General features: G+C 45.5%; 2 protein-coding genes across 2 annotated transcripts in view; one reads left to right on the plus strand and one right to left on the minus strand.

The window, feature by feature from the left end:
* The window catches only part of ZFHX3 (zinc finger homeobox 3), a 265,248-nt gene extending 247,795 nt beyond the window's left edge, over window positions 1-17,453 (plus strand). Inside the window, exons 8-10 of the mRNA XM_033218845.1 lie at window positions 1,394-1,500; window positions 2,804-8,247; window positions 11,646-17,453. Coding sequence (XP_033074736.1) covers window positions 1,394-1,500; window positions 2,804-8,247; window positions 11,646-13,300 — 7,206 coding nt within the window. The 3' untranslated portion in view covers window positions 13,301-17,453. The remainder of the gene's footprint in view (window positions 1-1,393; window positions 1,501-2,803; window positions 8,248-11,645) is intronic.
* The window catches only part of LOC117088617, a 121,994-nt gene continuing 116,024 nt past the window's right edge, over window positions 13,215-19,184 (minus strand). Inside the window, exons 4-5 of the mRNA XM_033219856.1 lie at window positions 18,651-18,741; window positions 13,215-13,301 (exon numbers count right to left, since the gene is read on the minus strand). Coding sequence (XP_033075747.1) covers window positions 18,716-18,741 — 26 coding nt within the window. The 3' untranslated portion in view covers window positions 13,215-13,301; window positions 18,651-18,715. The remainder of the gene's footprint in view (window positions 13,302-18,650; window positions 18,742-19,184) is intronic.

The raw sequence follows: 19,184 nt of genomic DNA on the forward strand, positions 1-19,184 counted from the left end.
ATACCCCTAAGTGTGATGAGGAGTTACCTTATGTTGATGGGGCGGCTGTCTGGGTTTCCTCTAGTTGTCAAGCCTATTGCTGATTATTCTAGTGGACATTTCAGTAGCTATTTTGAGCAAGGCTGGGATCTTCACAACCATTAAAAATTAATAGTAATGTATTTAAAATATTTAATTTTGAACAGAAATCTAAGTATTCCAATCTTTGCAACAGATAGTGAAGATGTCTATGCAGTACGGTTCTGTTTGATGGAAAAATAATGTCTCAAACTGGGGCTGGGCGCCATGTAGAAAGGTTAGTGGTGACTGTAGTTTCTGGTCCTGTAGCTTCTAGGTCAGTCCATTTCTCTGGCTATCATCAAATGGGAGGTGGTTTCTAATTCATTTGCAATATCATCACCACCTACCCTTCCCACCCCATATCAGGCAAAGGAATATTGCTTCTTTTTGAATGAAGAACCTTTGATTTTTCCATTGGATATTGAGGGCTGCTTATCACATTAACATAGGGCAAATGATAACCTGTTTGGACAGGCTTCTGGCCGTATGGCAGGGAGACCTAGAGAAATACCTGAGGCTCTGCCCAAAAGTTGCCGCTGTTTGGATCCAGGTGATTTCCAGAATTGCTGTATTGAGAATAAATGGCCGTGGTCAAGGTGGGGCTTCCCTGTTGTAGAATGCTGTGCAGCCCACCCTTTATGGCTGGGACATTGGTCAGAGGTTCCCTCTGATGTTGTACACCTTGGGCAGAGACTCCAGAAGAAATCGTGGCTTAAGCGAGTCACAAAAAAAGGCTTGTTTGTGCTTGATGTCAGCTTGTAAAGGGTTACAAATGTTTCCTGGAAAATCTGCCAGCATGTCTGCGTGTCCTTAGCCTTCCCTTTGTTCTCTTCTTTTCTTCTTACCCTTTCCTTCACTCTTACTCCCCTCCTCCTCTTGCCTGAATACATTTTGAAAACAGTACTACAATGCTCCCTGCTTCAAGATTACAGTGTACTTTACTAGGTATGATTTAATTAGGGCCCTTATTATGTTTTCAGCAGCTTAAGGTGGGCCTTTCAACTTATCTACCTAATTGGTTGCACAAGAAGTTTCACAGCCCATGACAAAACATTGTCAGTGATCAAAGTCAAAATTCTGCATAAAGGAAAAATATTAATAATAAGATTATTCTTCAAGTGTGCGCTGCTAATTATGTCCAGAATGTAACCGTAGAAACACTTTTGACTGATGTGAGCTTTGTCTAATAAACATGAATCTTCAGTGAGCTATGAAAAGTGAGACACCTCTAGCTTTACACTGGTGAAAGCTAATTTTGCTTATTAAATACTTTTTAAACATTTACTGTTTTGTGTTGCTTTCCTCTCCATTTGACTCTCCTTGCTCTTCTCAGGTGACCACCCCTGAGATGGTGATGCCCAGCAGCATGTTCCTCCCAGCAGCTGTTCCAGATCGAGATGGGAATTCCAATTTGGAAGAGGCAGGAAAGCAGCCTGGTCAGTATCATTATTCTTGACCCCAGTAAATTGAAACAAGATGGAATGCCAAAATGTTCATGGAGAAAGGCTTTCAGGAATTCTTTACAATACTCTTAAGGTGAATGTAACTAATCAGGAGATGAGGGGCACTGTCATTAGCTACTTTATACTCTGGTTCTTGGCATGTATTTGTATATTACTCACATGGTTTAAAGTGAGAGAAAATCAGTATGAGAACCAGTGGAAGTCTGGCATAGACACACACGTCCCCTTAAACTATACAATTAGGGAGTGAATAAGCAGAGACTCAGTCAGTAGGCCCCACCGTTGTAAGCCATTAAACACTGTATTTCTGAGGACTTAATTAGTAGGGACTTGTGGGTTGATTTTTAGGTACACTGGATTCTTTCGTTCTGAGTTTTCTGGGATTGGCTTAGGATGAAGCACAGAGGTGCCTTTAGAAAGAACGCTGTTGTAGACATGTGTGCTGCAATAGTTGGTGCCACATAGTGCTTCCTGGCTAGATGGATGGTTAGACCTCTGTGAGGCTGTCCTACATCTTTCACTTCTAAGGTGGGAAGAGTTGGCCACACTACTGCCCCGCCTCCTCTCTTTCTTGTGAGTTTTCCATATCAGACAAGGACAAATGACCTGATAAAGGGTCTCGGTATTTATGGGTGTGACGATCTCGTTGTAGGAAAAAAAATGTATTTTAAATAATTGAACACTTGAATGTTCATTGCTTATTGAATAGAGATGGCAATCAGAAGTCACATTATAATAAGAAATTAAATGCCTACAAATATGTATCCCCAAATTTCTTATATTACAATGTTCAGCAGTTCTTGTAAATTCCTCACAACTTAGGACAGCATTAATTCACATATTCTACACTTCAGATCTACTGTGCTAAATTCTTATTACATAAAAGATGAACATAAAAGGGAAATCCAGTCTAAGATCAGTAACCTTCAAACCAGTTCTTGAGAAATTGAGGATTCTGAGTCAAGCAATTAAATGCTATTTAAAAGACTGTTAGATCTGTGATATGACATGGGTCTATTATGCATTGAAACTTTTTGTATTTCCTTTTATTCATCTCTGTTCATGTGCACCCTGTTTATAATATGTGCTCTATTGGAGGAACAAAAGAAAGCAGGAGGCGCTCCACAGAGATTCTGTCATTCAGGTTGGGCACTTCCCTCATCATCAGATTCTGTGTTCATGAGGCCTGACTAGGCAGACCGCTCTGGGTGTCATCCTTGAAACAAAGCCTTCTTTATCTTTGGGTTTGATTTTTTTTTTTTTTTTTTTTTTTGTAACAGAACCTCAGAGGATATGGGAAAGAACATCTTGCCATCCGCAAGCACAGAGCAAAGCGGAGATTTGAAACCTTCCCCTGCTGACCCAGGCTCTATGAGAGAAGACTCAGGCTTCCTCTGCTGGAAGAAGGGGTGCAACCAGGTTTTCAAAACTTCTGCTGCCCTTCAGACGCATTTCAATGAAGTGCATGCCAAGAGGCCTCAGCTGCCGGTGTCAGATCGCCATGTGTACAAGTACCGCTGTAATCAGTGCAGCCTGGCCTTCAAGACCATTGAAAAGTTGCAGCTCCATTCTCAGTACCATGTGATCAGAGCTGCCACCATGTGCTGTCTTTGTCAGCGCAGTTTCCGAACTTTCCAGGCTCTGAAGAAGCACCTCGAGACAAGCCACCTGGAGCTGAGTGAGGCTGACATCCAACAGCTTTATGGTGGCCTTCTGGCCAATGGGGACCTCCTGGCAATGGGAGACCCCACCCTGGCTGAGGACCATACCATAATTGTTGAGGAGGACAAGGAGGAAGAGAGTGACTTGGAAGATAAACAGAGCCCTACGGGCAGTGACTCTGGGTCAGTACAAGAAGACTCGGGCTCAGAGCCAAAGAGAGCTCTGCCTTTCAGAAAAGGTCCCAATTTTACTATGGAAAAATTCCTAGACCCTTCTCGCCCTTACAAGTGTACCGTCTGCAAGGAATCATTCACTCAAAAGAATATCCTGCTAGTACACTACAATTCTGTCTCCCACCTGCATAAGTTAAAGAGAGCCCTTCAAGAATCAGCAACCGGTCAGCCAGAACCCACCAGCAGCCCGGACAACAAACCTTTTAAGTGTAACACTTGTAATGTGGCCTACAGCCAGAGTTCCACTCTGGAGATCCATATGAGGTCTGTGTTACATCAAACCAAGGCCCGGGCAGCCAAGCTGGAGGCTGCAAGTGGCAGCAGTAATGGGACTGGGAATAGCAGCAGTATCTCCTTGAGCTCCTCCACGCCAAGTCCTGTGAGCACCAGTGGCAGTAACACCTTTACCACCTCCAATCCAAGCAGTGCTGGCATTGCTCCAAGCTCTAACTTACTGAGCCAAGTGCCCACTGAGAGTGTAGGGATGCCAACCCTGGGGAATCCTATCGGTGCCAACATCGCTTCCCCTTCAGAGCCCAAGGAGGCCAATCGGAAGAAACTGGCAGATATGATTGCATCCAGACAGCAGCAGCAACAGCAGCAGCAACAGCAACAACAACAACAAGCACAAACACTGGCCCAGGCCCAGGCTCAAGTTCAAGCTCACCTGCAGCAGGAGCTACAGCAACAGGCTGCCCTGCTCCAGTCTCAGCTGTTTAACCCCACCCTCCTTCCTCACTTCCCCATGACGACTGAGACCCTGCTGCAACTACAGCAGCAGCAGCACCTCCTCTTCCCTTTCTACATCCCCAGTGCTGAGTTCCAGCTTAACCCCGAGGTGAGCTTGCCAGTGACCAGCGGGGCACTGACGCTGACTGGGACGGGCCCAGGCCTGCTAGAAGATCTGAAGGCTCAGGTTCAGGTCCCACAGCAGAGCCATCAGCAGATCTTGCCGCAGCAGCAGCAGAACCAACTCTCTATAGCCCAGAGTCACTCTGCCCTCCTTCAGCCAAGCCAGCACCCCGAAAAGAAGAACAAATTGGTCATCAAAGAAAAGGAAAAAGAAAGCCAGAGAGAGCGGGATAGTGCCGAGGGGGGAGAGGGCAACACCGGTCTGAAGGAAACACTGCCAGATGCCTTGAAGGCCAAAGAGAAGAAAGAGTTGGCACCAGGGGGTAGTTCTGAGCCTTCCATGCTCCCTCCACGCATTGCTTCAGATGCCAGAGGGAATGCCACCAAGGCCCTGCTGGAGAACTTTGGCTTTGAGTTGGTCATTCAGTATAATGAGAACAAGCAGAAGGTGCAGAAAAAGAATGGGAAGACTGACCAAGGAGAGAACCTGGAAAAGCTCGAGTGTGACTCCTGCGGCAAGTTGTTTTCCAACATCTTGATTTTAAAGAGTCATCAAGAGCACGTTCACCAGAATTACTTTCCCTTCAAACAGCTCGAGAGGTTTGCCAAACAGTACAGAGACCACTATGATAAACTGTACCCACTGAGGCCTCAGACCCCAGAGCCACCACCACCTCCCCCTCCACCCCCTCCACCCCCACTTCCGGCAGCGCCGCCTCAGCCGGCGTCCACGCCAGCCATCCCCGCATCAGCCCCGCCCATCACCTCACCTACGATTGCACCGGCCCAGCCATCAGTGCCGCTCACCCAGCTCTCCATGCCCATGGAGCTGCCCATCTTCTCGCCGCTGATGATGCAGACGATGCCACTGCAGACCTTGCCAGCTCAGCTACCCCCACAGCTGGGACCTGTGGAGCCTCTGCCTGCGGACCTGGCCCAGCTGTACCAGCATCAGCTCAATCCAACTCTGCTCCAGCAGCAGAACAAGAGGCCTCGCACCAGGATCACGGATGATCAGCTCCGAGTCTTGCGGCAATATTTTGACATTAACAACTCCCCCAGTGAAGAGCAAATCAAAGAGATGGCAGACAAGTCTGGGTTGCCCCAGAAAGTGATCAAGCACTGGTTCAGGAACACCCTCTTCAAAGAGAGGCAGCGTAACAAGGACTCCCCTTACAACTTCAGTAATCCTCCCATCACCAGCCTGGAGGAGCTCAAGATTGATTCCCGGCCCCCTTCGCCGGAACCGCCGAAGCAGGAGTACTGGGGAAGCAAGAGGTCTTCAAGAACAAGGTTTACAGACTACCAGCTGAGGGTCTTACAGGACTTCTTTGATGCCAATGCTTACCCAAAGGATGATGAATTTGAGCAACTCTCTAATTTACTGAACCTTCCAACCCGAGTCATAGTGGTGTGGTTTCAGAATGCCCGACAGAAGGCCAGGAAGAATTATGAGAATCAGGGAGAGGGCAAAGATGGAGAGCGGCGTGAGCTTACAAACGATAGATACATTCGAACAAGCAACTTAAACTACCAGTGCAAAAAATGTAGCCTGGTGTTTCAGCGCATCTTTGATCTCATCAAGCACCAGAAGAAGCTGTGTTACAAGGATGAGGATGAAGAGGGGCAGGATGACAGCCAAAATGAGGATTCCATGGATGCCATGGAAATCCTGACGCCTACCAGCTCATCCTGCAGTACCCCAATGCCCTCACAGGCTTACAGTGCCCCAGCACCATCAGCCAATAATACAGCTACCTCCGCTTTCTTGCAGCTTACAGCAGAGGCTGAGGAACTGGCCACCTTCAATTCAAAAACAGAGGCAGGCGATGAGAAACCAAAGCTGGCGGAAGCTCCCAGTGCACAGCCAAACCAAACCCAAGAAAAGCAAGGACAACCAAAGCCAGAGCTGCAGCAGCAAGAGCAGCCGGAGCAGAAGACCAACACCCCCCAGCAGAAGCTCCCCCAGTTGGCATCCCTGCCTTCGTTGCCACAGCCTCCTCCGCAAGCGCCCCCTCCACAGTGCCCCTTACCCCAGTCGAGCCCCAGTCCTTCCCAGCTCTCCCACCTGCCCCTCAAGCCCCTCCACACATCAACTCCTCAACAGCTGGCAAACCTACCTCCTCAGCTAATCCCCTACCAGTGTGACCAGTGTAAGTTGGCATTTCCATCATTTGAGCACTGGCAGGAGCATCAGCAGCTCCACTTCCTGAGTGCGCAGAACCAGTTCATCCACCCCCAGTTTTTGGATAGGTCCCTGGATATGCCTTTCATGCTCTTTGATCCCAGTAACCCACTCCTGGCCAGCCAGCTGCTCTCTGGGGCCATACCTCAGATTCCAGCAAGCTCAGCCACTTCTCCTTCAACTCCAACCTCCACGATGAACACTCTCAAGAGGAAGCTGGAGGAAAAGGCCAGTGCAAGCCCTGGCGAAAACGACAGTGGGACAGGAGGAGAAGAGCCTCAGAGAGATAAGCGTTTGAGAACCACCATCACACCGGAACAACTAGAAATTCTCTACCAGAAGTATCTACTGGATTCCAATCCGACTCGAAAGATGTTGGATCACATTGCCCACGAGGTGGGCTTGAAGAAACGTGTGGTGCAAGTCTGGTTTCAGAACACCCGAGCTCGAGAAAGGAAAGGACAGTTCCGGGCTGTAGGCCCAGCGCAGGCCCACAGGAGATGCCCTTTTTGCAGAGCGCTCTTCAAAGCCAAGACTGCTCTCGAGGCTCATATCCGGTCCCGTCACTGGCATGAAGCCAAGAGAGCTGGCTACAACCTCACTCTGTCTGCAATGCTCTTAGACTGTGATGGGGGACTCCAGATGAAAGGAGATATTTTTGATGGAACTAGCTTTTCCCACCTACCCCCAAGCAGTAGTGATGGTCAGGGTGTCCCCCTCTCACCTGTGAGTAAAACCATGGAATTGTCACCCAGAACTCTTCTAAGCCCTTCCTCCATTAAGGTGGAAGGGATTGAAGACTTTGAAAGCCCCTCCATGTCCTCAGTTAATCTAAACTTTGACCAAACTAAGCTGGACAATGATGACTGTTCCTCTGTGAACACAGCAATCACAGATACCACAACTGGAGACGAGGGCAATGCAGATAATGACAGTGCAACGGGAATAGCAACTGAAACCAAATCCTCTTCTGCACCCAACGAAGGGCTGACCAAAGCGGCCATGATGGCAATGTCCGAGTATGAAGATCGGTTGTCATCTGGTCTGGTCAGCCCAGCCCCAAGCTTTTATAGCAAGGAATATGACAATGAAGGTACAGTGGACTACAGTGAAACCTCAAGCCTTGCAGACCCCTGCTCCCCAAGTCCCGGTGCGAGTGGATCTGCAGGCAAATCTGGTGACAGCGGGGATCGGCCTGGGCAGAAACGTTTTCGCACTCAGATGACCAATCTGCAGCTGAAGGTCCTCAAGTCATGCTTTAATGACTACAGGACACCCACTATGCTAGAATGTGAGGTCCTGGGCAATGACATTGGACTGCCAAAGAGAGTCGTTCAGGTCTGGTTCCAGAATGCCCGGGCAAAAGAAAAGAAGTCCAAGTTAAGCATGGCCAAGCATTTTGGTATAAACCAAACGAGTTACGAGGGACCCAAAACAGAGTGCACTTTGTGTGGCATCAAGTACAGCGCTCGGCTGTCTGTACGTGACCATATCTTTTCCCAACAGCATATCTCCAAAGTTAAAGACACCATTGGAAGCCAGTTGGATAAGGAGAAAGAATACTTTGACCCAGCCACTGTACGTCAGTTGATGGCTCAACAAGAGTTGGACCGGATTAAAAAGGCCAATGAGGTCCTTGGACTGGCAGCTCAGCAGCAAGGGATGTTTGACAATGCCCCTCTTCAGGCCCTTAACCTTCCTACAGCGTATCCAGCGCTCCAGGGCATTCCTCCCGTGTTGCTCCCGGGGCTCAACAGCCCCTCCTTGCCAGGCTTTACTCCATCCAACACAGGTGGGTTCTGCTCTAGCAGATTGTTTCAGGGCTAAATAGCTGCCCAGTCAGCATTCTGTTCTGTGGATACCACCCAAACCCTCTAAATGCGGGGCAGATGGGAAGTTTCCCTTTCTAGTTCTTTAAAAGCAACAAGACTTCAGTTCATTCCTGTTGAGTCTCTCAAGTGCTGGTGTGTCAGGGATGGGATCTCCTGGTTGGAACAGTCTCCTTAAAAACCACTCTTATCCGCTATAATAGGGAAAAACTTGAGGGTCCTGGTATACTAATTTCTGGAATATTTCAAGAAACAAGTTTCCATCATAGATCCTTTCATTCAGTCCTTGTGGAGATGCTGATCCTGTCAAGATATTTGTTGTAAATATAAGACACCTGAGTTAGTCCTAGCTAATTCTGGATTATGCCCTAAGAAAATGGTCCAAGAGCATTTAAATCAACTCTTTGCTCTCACCTAGGGTCCCTGCCTTCTTGAGAGAGCTACAGTGGCAAAAGAACTGCTATTAGGGCCAGGCACAGTGGTTCATGCCTATAATCCCAGCACTTTGGGAGGCCAAGGCGGGTAGATCATGAGGTCAGGAGATCGAGACCAGCCTGGCCAACATGGTGAGACCTCCGTCTCTACTAAAAATACAAAAATTAGCTGAGTGTGGTGGTATGCACCTGTAGTCCCTGCTACTTGGGAGGCTGGGGCAGGAGAATCACTTGAACCCTGGAGGCAGAGGTTGCAGTGGGCCAAGATTGTGCTACTGCACTCCAGCCTGGCAACAGAGCAAGACTCTGTCTCAAAAAAGAAACAAACAAAAAAAGAACTGCTATCAGAAAGAAGTTCTTATGTGGTAGATCCTTGATGTTGGGGTTCTATTCTAGCCAGAACAATAGTGGCTGTTTCTAACAAGATGACTGTTCTACTTGAATGCACTGACCAGGAATCTTGTATTGGGCAACGTGGTTCTGCTAAAATACTGATGCATGTTTCAGAGATCCTCAGTCACCTCTTTTTTTTCCTTTTGCCCATTCCCCTTTCCTTGCTCCTGATCATTGAGAATCATAAATACTTGGTTGGCGCTCTTATAGTCTCAATAGGGAGTTTTGCAGTTCTTCCTACATACCTCTCATTTTCCCTTCTCTGTCCTCACATCTTCTCTGGATCCAGCCGTCTTTGCTAAATTGGACCTTCACCTCCAGGGTCCTGTTAGGCTTAGACACAGCTCTGCAAATTTCCCCCACAATGGCTTGAATTGATTAGTTCCTGTTTACCGAAGAACTCCTAATGCTACCTTGCCTTCCAAATGTGTCCCTGTTCCCAGCAGGAAGCAGCTGTAATGCTTCCCATAGCAGTCTTAGTTTCTGGTTGAATTAGTTCCACATTTTACACTTTGGGTGGTGTTTTACCAAACATGAAGCTACTGCATTCCTGGTCCCCATTTCTTACTCAAAGAGAATAAGAAAAGAAAGCATTAAGACATAGAAGTTGTTGCTTATATGTGTTGACAAGTCATGTCACAGAGAGCCAGCTAGACATAAGCCAGGAAACAAACTATGGAAAACAGCACATGACTTAATTACCCCTGCAGCCCAAAACCCTGGCAGAGGGGCTTGGGAAGGCTTAACACATCACACTCATGTGAAAAAAGGAGAATCAGAATGTATGATTTATTCTGCTTGTTTTACAGATGAGAAATCTGAGGCCCAGAGAGGTCGAGACCATTCAACAAGCTAGGGTAGGAGCTAGAGCTCCCACCCAGGCCTCTGGGCTCCCAGTGCTATGTGCTTCTTCCACAACACCCAATATGAGCCAGTGATGATGAGATGCTGAAGGAACCTTCCTCCTTAGCTATCCAGTATTAACGGATGTTTGGGATTGGCAATTTGAAGCAATCTTGTTATTTCCATCCGAAATATGAGGGTTTTGATGGTGAACACTGTACCACGATAGCCAGAAATCAGCAGTCTTCCCCCAGGTCTGGGCTTCAGAGTGCTTTTTCTTGCTGTTTTTTCCTCAGTGTCATGTTATGGAAGTCCTTCCCCAGCTTTCTAGCAGAAGGTGATCCAGATGAAATAAGATCGTTTTGATTTTGCATTTTGGTGTCCTCTGAAGAGATGTACATACCATCTAGTTTCTTGGATATGGTGAATATAGAGGTGTTCTGAGAGTTGTTGCCTGTGGGATCCTCCTGTTTCCTCAGCTTTTCATCATCCAGCACACTCTGCACGCCACCCCCATGCTGTCCTTCCCTACTATCTTGCTAGTTTCAACATACCTGAAGCTTGGAGTAGCATCCACAGCAACACCCTCTTGCATTACCTTGGAACTGATGACTCAAACCAGGAGATAGCTATGGGTCAGGGAAGGTATCAGGCTCTCAGGTCGGTGAAGGCATTACAGGAAGCGGTGGTAGATTAGAGGTGAGTATGATCAAGGATGGGGCTCTAGTCCATGAGGGCCTGGTAACACCGTCAGAGACCTTTGCTATCCATAGGCAGTGGTGCTTGGGGTAGGTTGTGATGTCTTGGGAATTGGTGTCAGTACCTTGGACTGTTCCATTTTCTGACATGGCTTTTCTCCTTTTCCTGTGGTGGTTTCTTAACTGTCTGCAGTCCCACTGGCCCTCCTGTGTTATCATTCAAATGGGCAGGAAGAGAAGGTGGTCATTTCTCCAGCGGATTCCAGAATCCTATTCCTAGGTGGTTATACTGTTCAGTAGACTTGTTGAAGCAGATCAGCTGGGCCAAGGCACGGAAGCAATTTTCCCTGAATGGATTGTTCTTATTTCTTCCCAGGCCCTTCCTCCACACTTTCCCATTCATCATCTTCTCTCTGCCCTCCCAAAGCATCCAGTCAACTGCAGCAACAGAGGTCAGAGAGGAGGAACACATGTAGAACCTGTTTTGTTTGTTCATGTGGCCGTGCTAGCTTTCTTGCTTTTGTTCTCTTCTCTCTTCTCCTGTTGTCACTCTCCTCCAGATAACTTCTCTGGGGACCTGGTGGCCATACTGTTTCTGTGATGAAGGCCTTTGGTGCAAATGGGCCCCAGCTAGAAACAGCTAGCTTTGGGGCCTCTAGACTAATTTCAGTTGGGCAGAGTGAATGGTAGCTGGGAGTGCTTGGCAAAGAAAATGTGAACTAGCAGGTGTGGCACATTGGGCAGGAAGGTGTTGGAAGTTGTTTGGCTGAAAGGGGAAGCATGGGAGCTGACCCAGGACTGAGTCCTCATTAGAATAAAAGGTTGTCCAGCCCTGAGCCTGGTGGGATACTTCTGTTGAAAACGTTGGTTTTGAGAGGATCCTTCAAGCCTTGACATCTCAGACTGTGTGCCAGTGACACTGGTAAAATGTCTTGAGCTTCAGCCCTACCCCTGCCCAGACTGACCGGTGATTTCTGTCTCCATTCCTTTCAGCTTTAACGTCTCCTAAGCCGAACTTGATGGGTCTGCCCAGCACAACTGTTCCTTCCCCTGGTCTCCCCACATCTGGATTACCAAATAAACCGTCCTCAGCATCGCTGAGCTCCCCAACCCCAGCACAAGCCACCATGGCGATGGCCCCTCAGCAACCTCCTCAGCAGCAGCAGCCACAGGTGCAGCAGCCTCCCCCGCCGCCAGCAGCCCAGCCGCCACCCACACCACAGCTCCCACCACAACAGCAGCAGCAACGCAAGGACAAAGACAGTGAGAAAATAAAGGAGAAGGAAAAGGCACACAAAGGGAAAGGGGAACCCCTGCCTGTCCCCAAGAAGGAGAAAGGAGAAGCCCCCACGGCAGCTGCAGCCACGATCTCAGCCCCGCTGCCCACCATGGAGTACGCGGTGGACCCTGCACAGCTGCAGGCCCTGCAGGCAGCCTTGACTTCGGACCCCACAGCATTGCTCACGAGCCAGTTCCTTCCTTACTTTGTACCAGGCTTTTCTCCTTATTATGCTCCCCAGATCCCTGGCGCCCTGCAGAGCGGGTACCTGCAGCCTATGTATGGCATGGAAGGCCTGTTCCCCTACAGCCCTGCACTGTCGCAGGCCCTGATGGGGCTGTCCCCGGGCTCCCTACTGCAGCAGTACCAGCAATACCAGCAGAGTCTGCAGGAGGCAATTCAACAGCAGCAGCAGCGGCAACTACAGCAGCAGCAGCAGCAAAAAGTGCAGCAGCAGCAGCCCAAAGCAAGCCAAACTCCAGTCCCCTCGGGGGCTGCTTCCCCAGACAAAGACCCTGCCAAAGAATCCCCCAAACCAGAAGAACAGAAAAACGCCCCCCGTGAGGTGTCCCCCCTCCTGCCGAAACCCCCTGAAGAGCCAGAAGCAGAAAGCAAAAGTGCGGACTCCCTCTACGACCCCTTCATTGTTCCAAAGGTGCAGTACAAGTTGGTCTGCCGCAAGTGCCAGGCGGGCTTCGGCGACGAGGAGGCGGCGAGGAGCCACCTGAAGTCCCTCTGCTGCTTCGGCCAGTCTGTGGTGAACCTGCAAGAGATGGTGCTTCACGTCCCCACCGGCGGCGGCGGCAGTGGCGGCGGTGGTGGTGGCGGCGGCGGCGGCTCGTACCACTGCCTGGCGTGCGAGAGCGCGCTCTGTGGGGAGGAAGCTCTGAGTCAACATCTCGAGTCGGCCTTGCACAAACACAGAACAATCACGAGAGCAGCAAGAAACGCCAAAGAGCACCCTAGTTTATTACCTCACTCTGCCTGCTTCCCCGATCCTAGCACCGCATCTACCTCGCAGTCTGCCGCTCACTCAAACGACAGCCCCCCTCCCCCGTCGGCCGCCACCCCCTCCTCCGCTTCCCCCCACGCCTCCAGGAAGTCTTGGCCGCAAGTGGTCTCCCGGGCTTCGGCAGCGAAGCCCCTTTCTTTTCCTCCTCTCTCCTCATCTTCAACGGTTACCTCAAGTTCATGCAGCACCTCAGGGGTTCAGCCCTCGATGCCAACAGACGACTATTCGGAGGAGTCTGACACGGATCTCAGCCAAAAGTCCGACGGACCGGCGAGCCCGGTGGAGGGTCCCAAAGACCCCAGCTGCCCCAAGGACAGTGGTCTGACCAGTGTAGGAACGGACACCTTCAGATTGTAAGCTTTGAAGATGAACAATACAAACAAATAAATTTAAATACAAAAATTAATAACAAACCAATTTCAGAAATAGACTAACTGCAATTCCAAAGCTTCTAACCAAAAAAAAAAAAAAAGAAAAAAAAAAGAAAAAGAAAAAAAGAAAAAGCGTGGGTTGTTTTCCCATATACCTATCTATGCCGGTGATTTTACATTCTTGTCTTTTTTTTCTTTTCATATTTAAAAAAAACAAAAAAACAAACAAAAAAACACTCTAACTTGTTACATTGTGTCCTTTTGAAGGTACTATTGGTCTGGGAAACAGAAGTCCGCAGGGCCTCCCTAATGTCTTTGGAGCTTAAACCCCTTGTATATTTGCCCCTTTTCAATAAACGCCCCACGCTGATAGCACAGAGGAGCCCGGCATGCACTGTATGGGAAAGCAGTCCACCTTGTTACAGTTTTAAATTTCTTGCTATCTTAGCATTCAGATACCAATGGCTTGCTAAAAGAAAAAAAGAAATGTAATGTCTTTTTATTCTCAGGTCAATCGCTCACACTTTGTTCTGTTTTCAGAATCATTTTTTTTTATATATTATTATTTTTTCAGTTTTTTTTTTTTTTGTTCCAGAAAAGATTTTTTGTTTTGTTAATTTAAAAACGGGCAGAAAGTATTCAAGAAAAACAATGTGAACTGCTTTAGCTTTCTGGGGATTTTTGAGGATAGCTTTTCTGCTGAAGCCAATTTCAAGGGGAAAAGTTAAGCACTCCCACTTTCAGAAAAAAAAAAAACCCACACACACAAAGAGTGTTGAGGACTTGTAGCTTAAAAAAATAAGTTTTAAAAACTGACTTTCTGTATTTATGATAGATATGACCATTTTTGGTGTTGAGTAGATTGTTGCATTGGAAATGAACTGAAGCAGTATGGTAGATTTAAAAGGAAAAAAAAAAACCTTTTGTGTACATTTAGCTTTTTGTATGGTCCAGCTGACAGCTCCTCATTTGATGTTGTCTTGTTCATTCCTAGCAGATAGATTGCAATCCGTTGATTCGCCTAAGCTTTTCTCCTGCTTTGTCCCTTAATTCCACTTTCTCTTTCCTTCTCCCACCTCCCATCCTATAATCTCCCACTTAAGGTAGCTGCCTTCATTTCTTAGAGGGAGCTGCAGAATTATTTTATAAAACGAAAGAAAGAATTTCAAGGGATTCTAGGGGTCATTAGGATCCTCACAGATTATTTTTGGTTGGGGAGTTGAAACTTTTTAAAGGCATATAATTCTAGTTACCTGTGTCTGTTAGCCTTGTGCATTTATTTTTTTATTTATCCTTCTTTTGGCCTTTTCTTTGTACCCCTTCTTTTCCTCCTTGTTTGGTAGATGCTTCAAATATTCTTTTCCTTTACTAAAGGATTTGTTTCCATTTGTGTAATTGGCTGTGTACTTTTTCATTTTCTAAAAAAGTTTTTGGTTAGGGATTTGGTTTTTGGTTTTGTGTTTTTCTTTCCTCTCTCAGAAAAAAAAAATTTCATGCTTTAAATAAAATCCAAAGACACACCCTTTCACTGCTGATGCAGAAAAAAGGGAAAGGGTTCTTGTTACTTGAGAATTTGTTTCTGATTTAAACAAACAAGACTTACTTTAATAAAAGAAAGAGAAAAACAAAAGATTCCCAGGTTGTTATGTGCTTCTTCTGCAAGCAGAGAGGCAACTGTTAATGACAATTCCATATACCAAAAGACACATTTTTTACTTCAAAGTTTTGTCCTTGTGTTAGGCAGTCTGAGCAGCGAGTGATCTGGAGCGCAGCCAACAAAGCAGCAGATAGCAATGTACAGAAAGCAAAAAAGGAACCGTATGTGAGGCACTTGTTTATGTTAATATCCATATTCCTGTAACAACACACACCCTTTCTCATGTAAAAAATAAAATAAAATAAACGGTCTGAACTTTGAAAACTTTGTGCTGCTAAAACATAGATTTTGGAGACAAATAGATGCTTTGCTGTTTCACTTTCATAGCTAAACATCAACAGAAACCATCTCCCCTTGCCCCCAAAGTGTGAAAACCTTCTCCCCTTCGTTTTCTTCCTTATGTTTCAAAAGGGAACTTTGAAGACTGTGAATGCAGGTTCCATTGGTCACCTTTCAGGCTTCTTTCCCCAGTGCTGAAGCCACTCATCGACTTTGCAAAAGACTGGAGCATTCCAAGATCTGAAAATGGATTTTTTTCTTTTTTTCTTTTTTAGCCGGGACTATTTTATTTTTATGAATTTGTTTTTAGTTTAATGAAATAGTAGATCCTGAAATGTTGTACATATTTCTAACTAGGCTGATGCACAGTGCAAATTCCTTTTTTAACTTTTTTTTTAAGTAGAAATACTAAAGAATACCATCTAACTATTCATACCAGTATCCAGTTGTAGCATAAGGTGTCAAAAGCAAGTACGCAAAACATTTACTGTTTTAACAAGCTATTTCCTTTTAACAAGAAATCTTGTATTTCTCCCTGTGTTTGAGATGAACATTTTTAAATTTTAAAGTTGTACAGTTTTTTGTTTTCCATTATTTTATCTTGTTTGTAACTCTATGAAATATATATATATTTTTTGCCATTTAACTGTTGTATGTTACTCTGTGTCTGTACCATATAGAAAAAAAATTGTTTTTGTTTTTGTTTCTCTATGTGATATCAGTTAACAATTTAACACTAGCTTTACCTGTCAAATTCTGCTAGGTCTTCTCTGAAAACGTTGTTGTTAAAAATGATACTGCTTGGTAATAGTGCAATTTCTATCCCTTTCCCTCCCCCCTCAACTTTAAGTTCTTTTCTGTAAAATTTTGCTGCCCCCTCCCTGATGGTTTGGGTTTTGGTTTTTTTGGGGTTTTTTTTTTTTTTTGGAGCTACTATGCCATCCTCCCTCTGTGAGGCAGAGTGACTGTCAGTGTTTTGTTACGCCATGCCTTGAGCTGTGGGTGCGTCTGGCGACAGTAAGGTGGTTGAATAGATTGGCTGAGCACGCTTCCACCCACCTAGTGGTATCAGAGGGGTATGTGATTGTTTCAACCTGGAGTGGGTTGCAACCTTAATGCTTTCCTCTACAACTAAACCGCCCACATATATGTTCATTGAAAAAGGTAAGAATAATTCTCAGCATTAACCCAGAAGTAGCAAAGCAGTCAGTGATGGTGAACATTCGAGGTCAAACATGAGTTAGATGTTTGTGGGCTGACAGCCACCGTGGCTATGACCAGTACTATTTACAAAGCATGAATTCACTACAATGCTCAACTGTTTAGCTTGATCTCACTTGGGGAATGTATTCCTGTCTGCTGCATTGTAGGTAGCTGGGTAGGATATATTTCCACTTGCTTTTTAAATTAGTTCTTCACCTCCATTGACACTTCATGTTTTGGTTTTCTCCCTGTAGTATGGGCTGGTGCTCTAGACACCAGTCTGTCATAGCACTCAGTGGAATGGAAGTTATTTTATCCATACTGACTCAACGGAATGGGAGTCATTTTATCCATCTTTCCTCCATCCTTCCAAAAACCACACATCTACAGGAGGAAAAGTTTAATACATCTAGGAATTTTTTTTAATTAAAAGCTATTTAAAGAGATGAATGTGGCCAAAGTTTTACACAACTGAAAATAAAGTAAAACAGACGGCATGTGTTTAAACCTGAGTTTATCAGGCATGGCAGGAAGTTGCAGGAGAGAGAGGCAGTGATCCAAGCCAGTGCACTTGATGTTCATGGACATATATTTTTTTTAAATAATAAATTAAAACATTTTAAATAGAAGCATAAATTGAGTTGGTGGTTTGTTGGCGCTGAGATACTGCCCACTGTGAAACAAAGCTTTGACTAGTTTTTTGTTTGTTTACTTTCTTCAGGGGGGAGGGGGGCAAGTTTGGGTAGGAAAGAAAGCATAAATGAACGTGACCCTGAGGTGAAGAGGTATATGAACAGCCTTTGCAATGTACAAAAAGAAAAAAAACAAAAAACAAAAAAAAAATAGAGCAAGTGAAACCAAAAATGATGTTCTTGGTGTTTTTCTATAATGTAGTCTTGTTAGCTTTTTTGTTACTGTAACAATGCTGATCTCGAACTGTACCAAAATACATGGAGACTAACAAACAGAACCACATGGAACTTTCAAACTGAAAAAAAAATTTGTCACGAAAACTTTGTTGTCATAGTTAAGTTGATTGTAGATGGTAATTGAATATACTCCTTTGAAAATATTTCATCAAGTATGTTTCCTGCTCATTGTGATACATTAAAAAAAAATATGAGCAAAAGTTCCTGTCTGTGTTACCAGATTTGTGCACACGCATGTGTGTGTGCAGGAAAGAGAGGCTGATGGCTGGCAAAGTATAAATGTGAATACCTTGAGGTTGTGTGTGCAGGGAGTACTTATCCCAAGGTACAAAAGGATGTACACAAGCTCTTTAGTGTTTCTAAAGATGCTTGTATTTCCCATCTCCTGGGGCTCATGAATGTCAGCAATCTGGGCCATGATGCTGTCTGTGTTACTTCATTGGGAGGGGTAAGCCTGATAACTTGAACGATATTTGGCCCCAGAGTGCCCTAATAGCAACTAGATTTTAAATTCAAATATTTATATGAAAGTTTTTTACGCTTGACACAATTGCAGGCAAAAAAGTTTTACTGATAACCAGGAGAAAGGTAGGTTCAACTTTTTTGAAATGGGAATTGGATCTAGTGTTTATGACAGAAGGATATAAACGGTAAGTTGAACTAAGTGGATGACCGACTACATTTACCTGTCCTAGCAAAGGACTTTTCCAAACCTCTGTTAGAGCAGAATCTCTCTTGAGAGGTCCAGTCTGCACAATAGCAGTATAAGTAATGTCTGCATACAAGAGACGATTCAGTCCTCTTACCAAAAACCCTCCCCTACCACAGCAAATGCTTGAACTTCATTAATAAGGAGTGCCTTTAAGATCAGGCCTGAAGGCCTTCCATTCATCTCTAATTTATAGCCACAGCTAATAAATAATTTACAAAACTTTAGCGGGTGGGCCTGGATGACATTATAGACTGGCTATGTCACTATAAGGTCTACAGCATCTGCCCTCTGTCAAAAGAAGTATTTTCTTCCCCAGGAGTTGAGCTACAAAATCCTCTTCTATTGGCTCAGACAGCCATTTTTCTTAGTTTCTGCAGCAGGCATTCAAAAAGTAGTGACCCTATTAACTCAACATTTCAAATAATTCTACAACTGACACAAGTATCACTAGTGCTCAGGGAGCAAAGGTGGTTCCCTGGCCAGTGCTGGAACCTCTACGCCAAATAGGTAGTGTCACTGTCCCTAATGAAATCCAATCTTTCCCCAAGCGTTGTACCTTTCTTTTCGATGTTCCTGCAGAAGTGGATGGCTTCAATCTCGGTATGTTTTCTTGGCACCCAGTTAATGTTTCTGATCTCTCTTCCACCCTTTGAAAAGGTACAGTAGGATAAAACTTGTTCAGACCCAAAGCCACGTCTGCCTTTCTAAACTATAATTATTTTAGGATCTGGCAGGATTGCATTAAAACATTTTAAATGGAACTGGTTTTGCAGAGAGGTTTTGCTGCTTCAGCTCTTTGGAGGAAGGTGACTACAATTCAAATTCTCCTATGGATAAATTTCTAACAAGAAAATAAGACAAAACTTTATTGATGGTTGAGCCCTTTGTATGAGAGAATCTCTGAGCACCTATATTACACTAAGGAAGGGCTGGGTAAGAGACCTGAAGCTCTTTCTGTTACTGGAAAGGCTATTTTTCTTAAGGGAAAAGAAGTCCTCCAATCTGGCTTCAATATCATCCTCATGTGGATGCATTAATGGCTTTCTCTCCCTTGGAAAATGAAATGGCAACATCTGAAAATGGCAGATAT

This window comes from Trachypithecus francoisi, unplaced genomic scaffold (assembly GCF_009764315.1).
Source record: "Trachypithecus francoisi isolate TF-2019V2 unplaced genomic scaffold, Tfra_2.0 Lachesis_group10, whole genome shotgun sequence".
NCBI lineage: Eukaryota > Metazoa > Chordata > Mammalia > Primates > Cercopithecidae > Trachypithecus > Trachypithecus francoisi.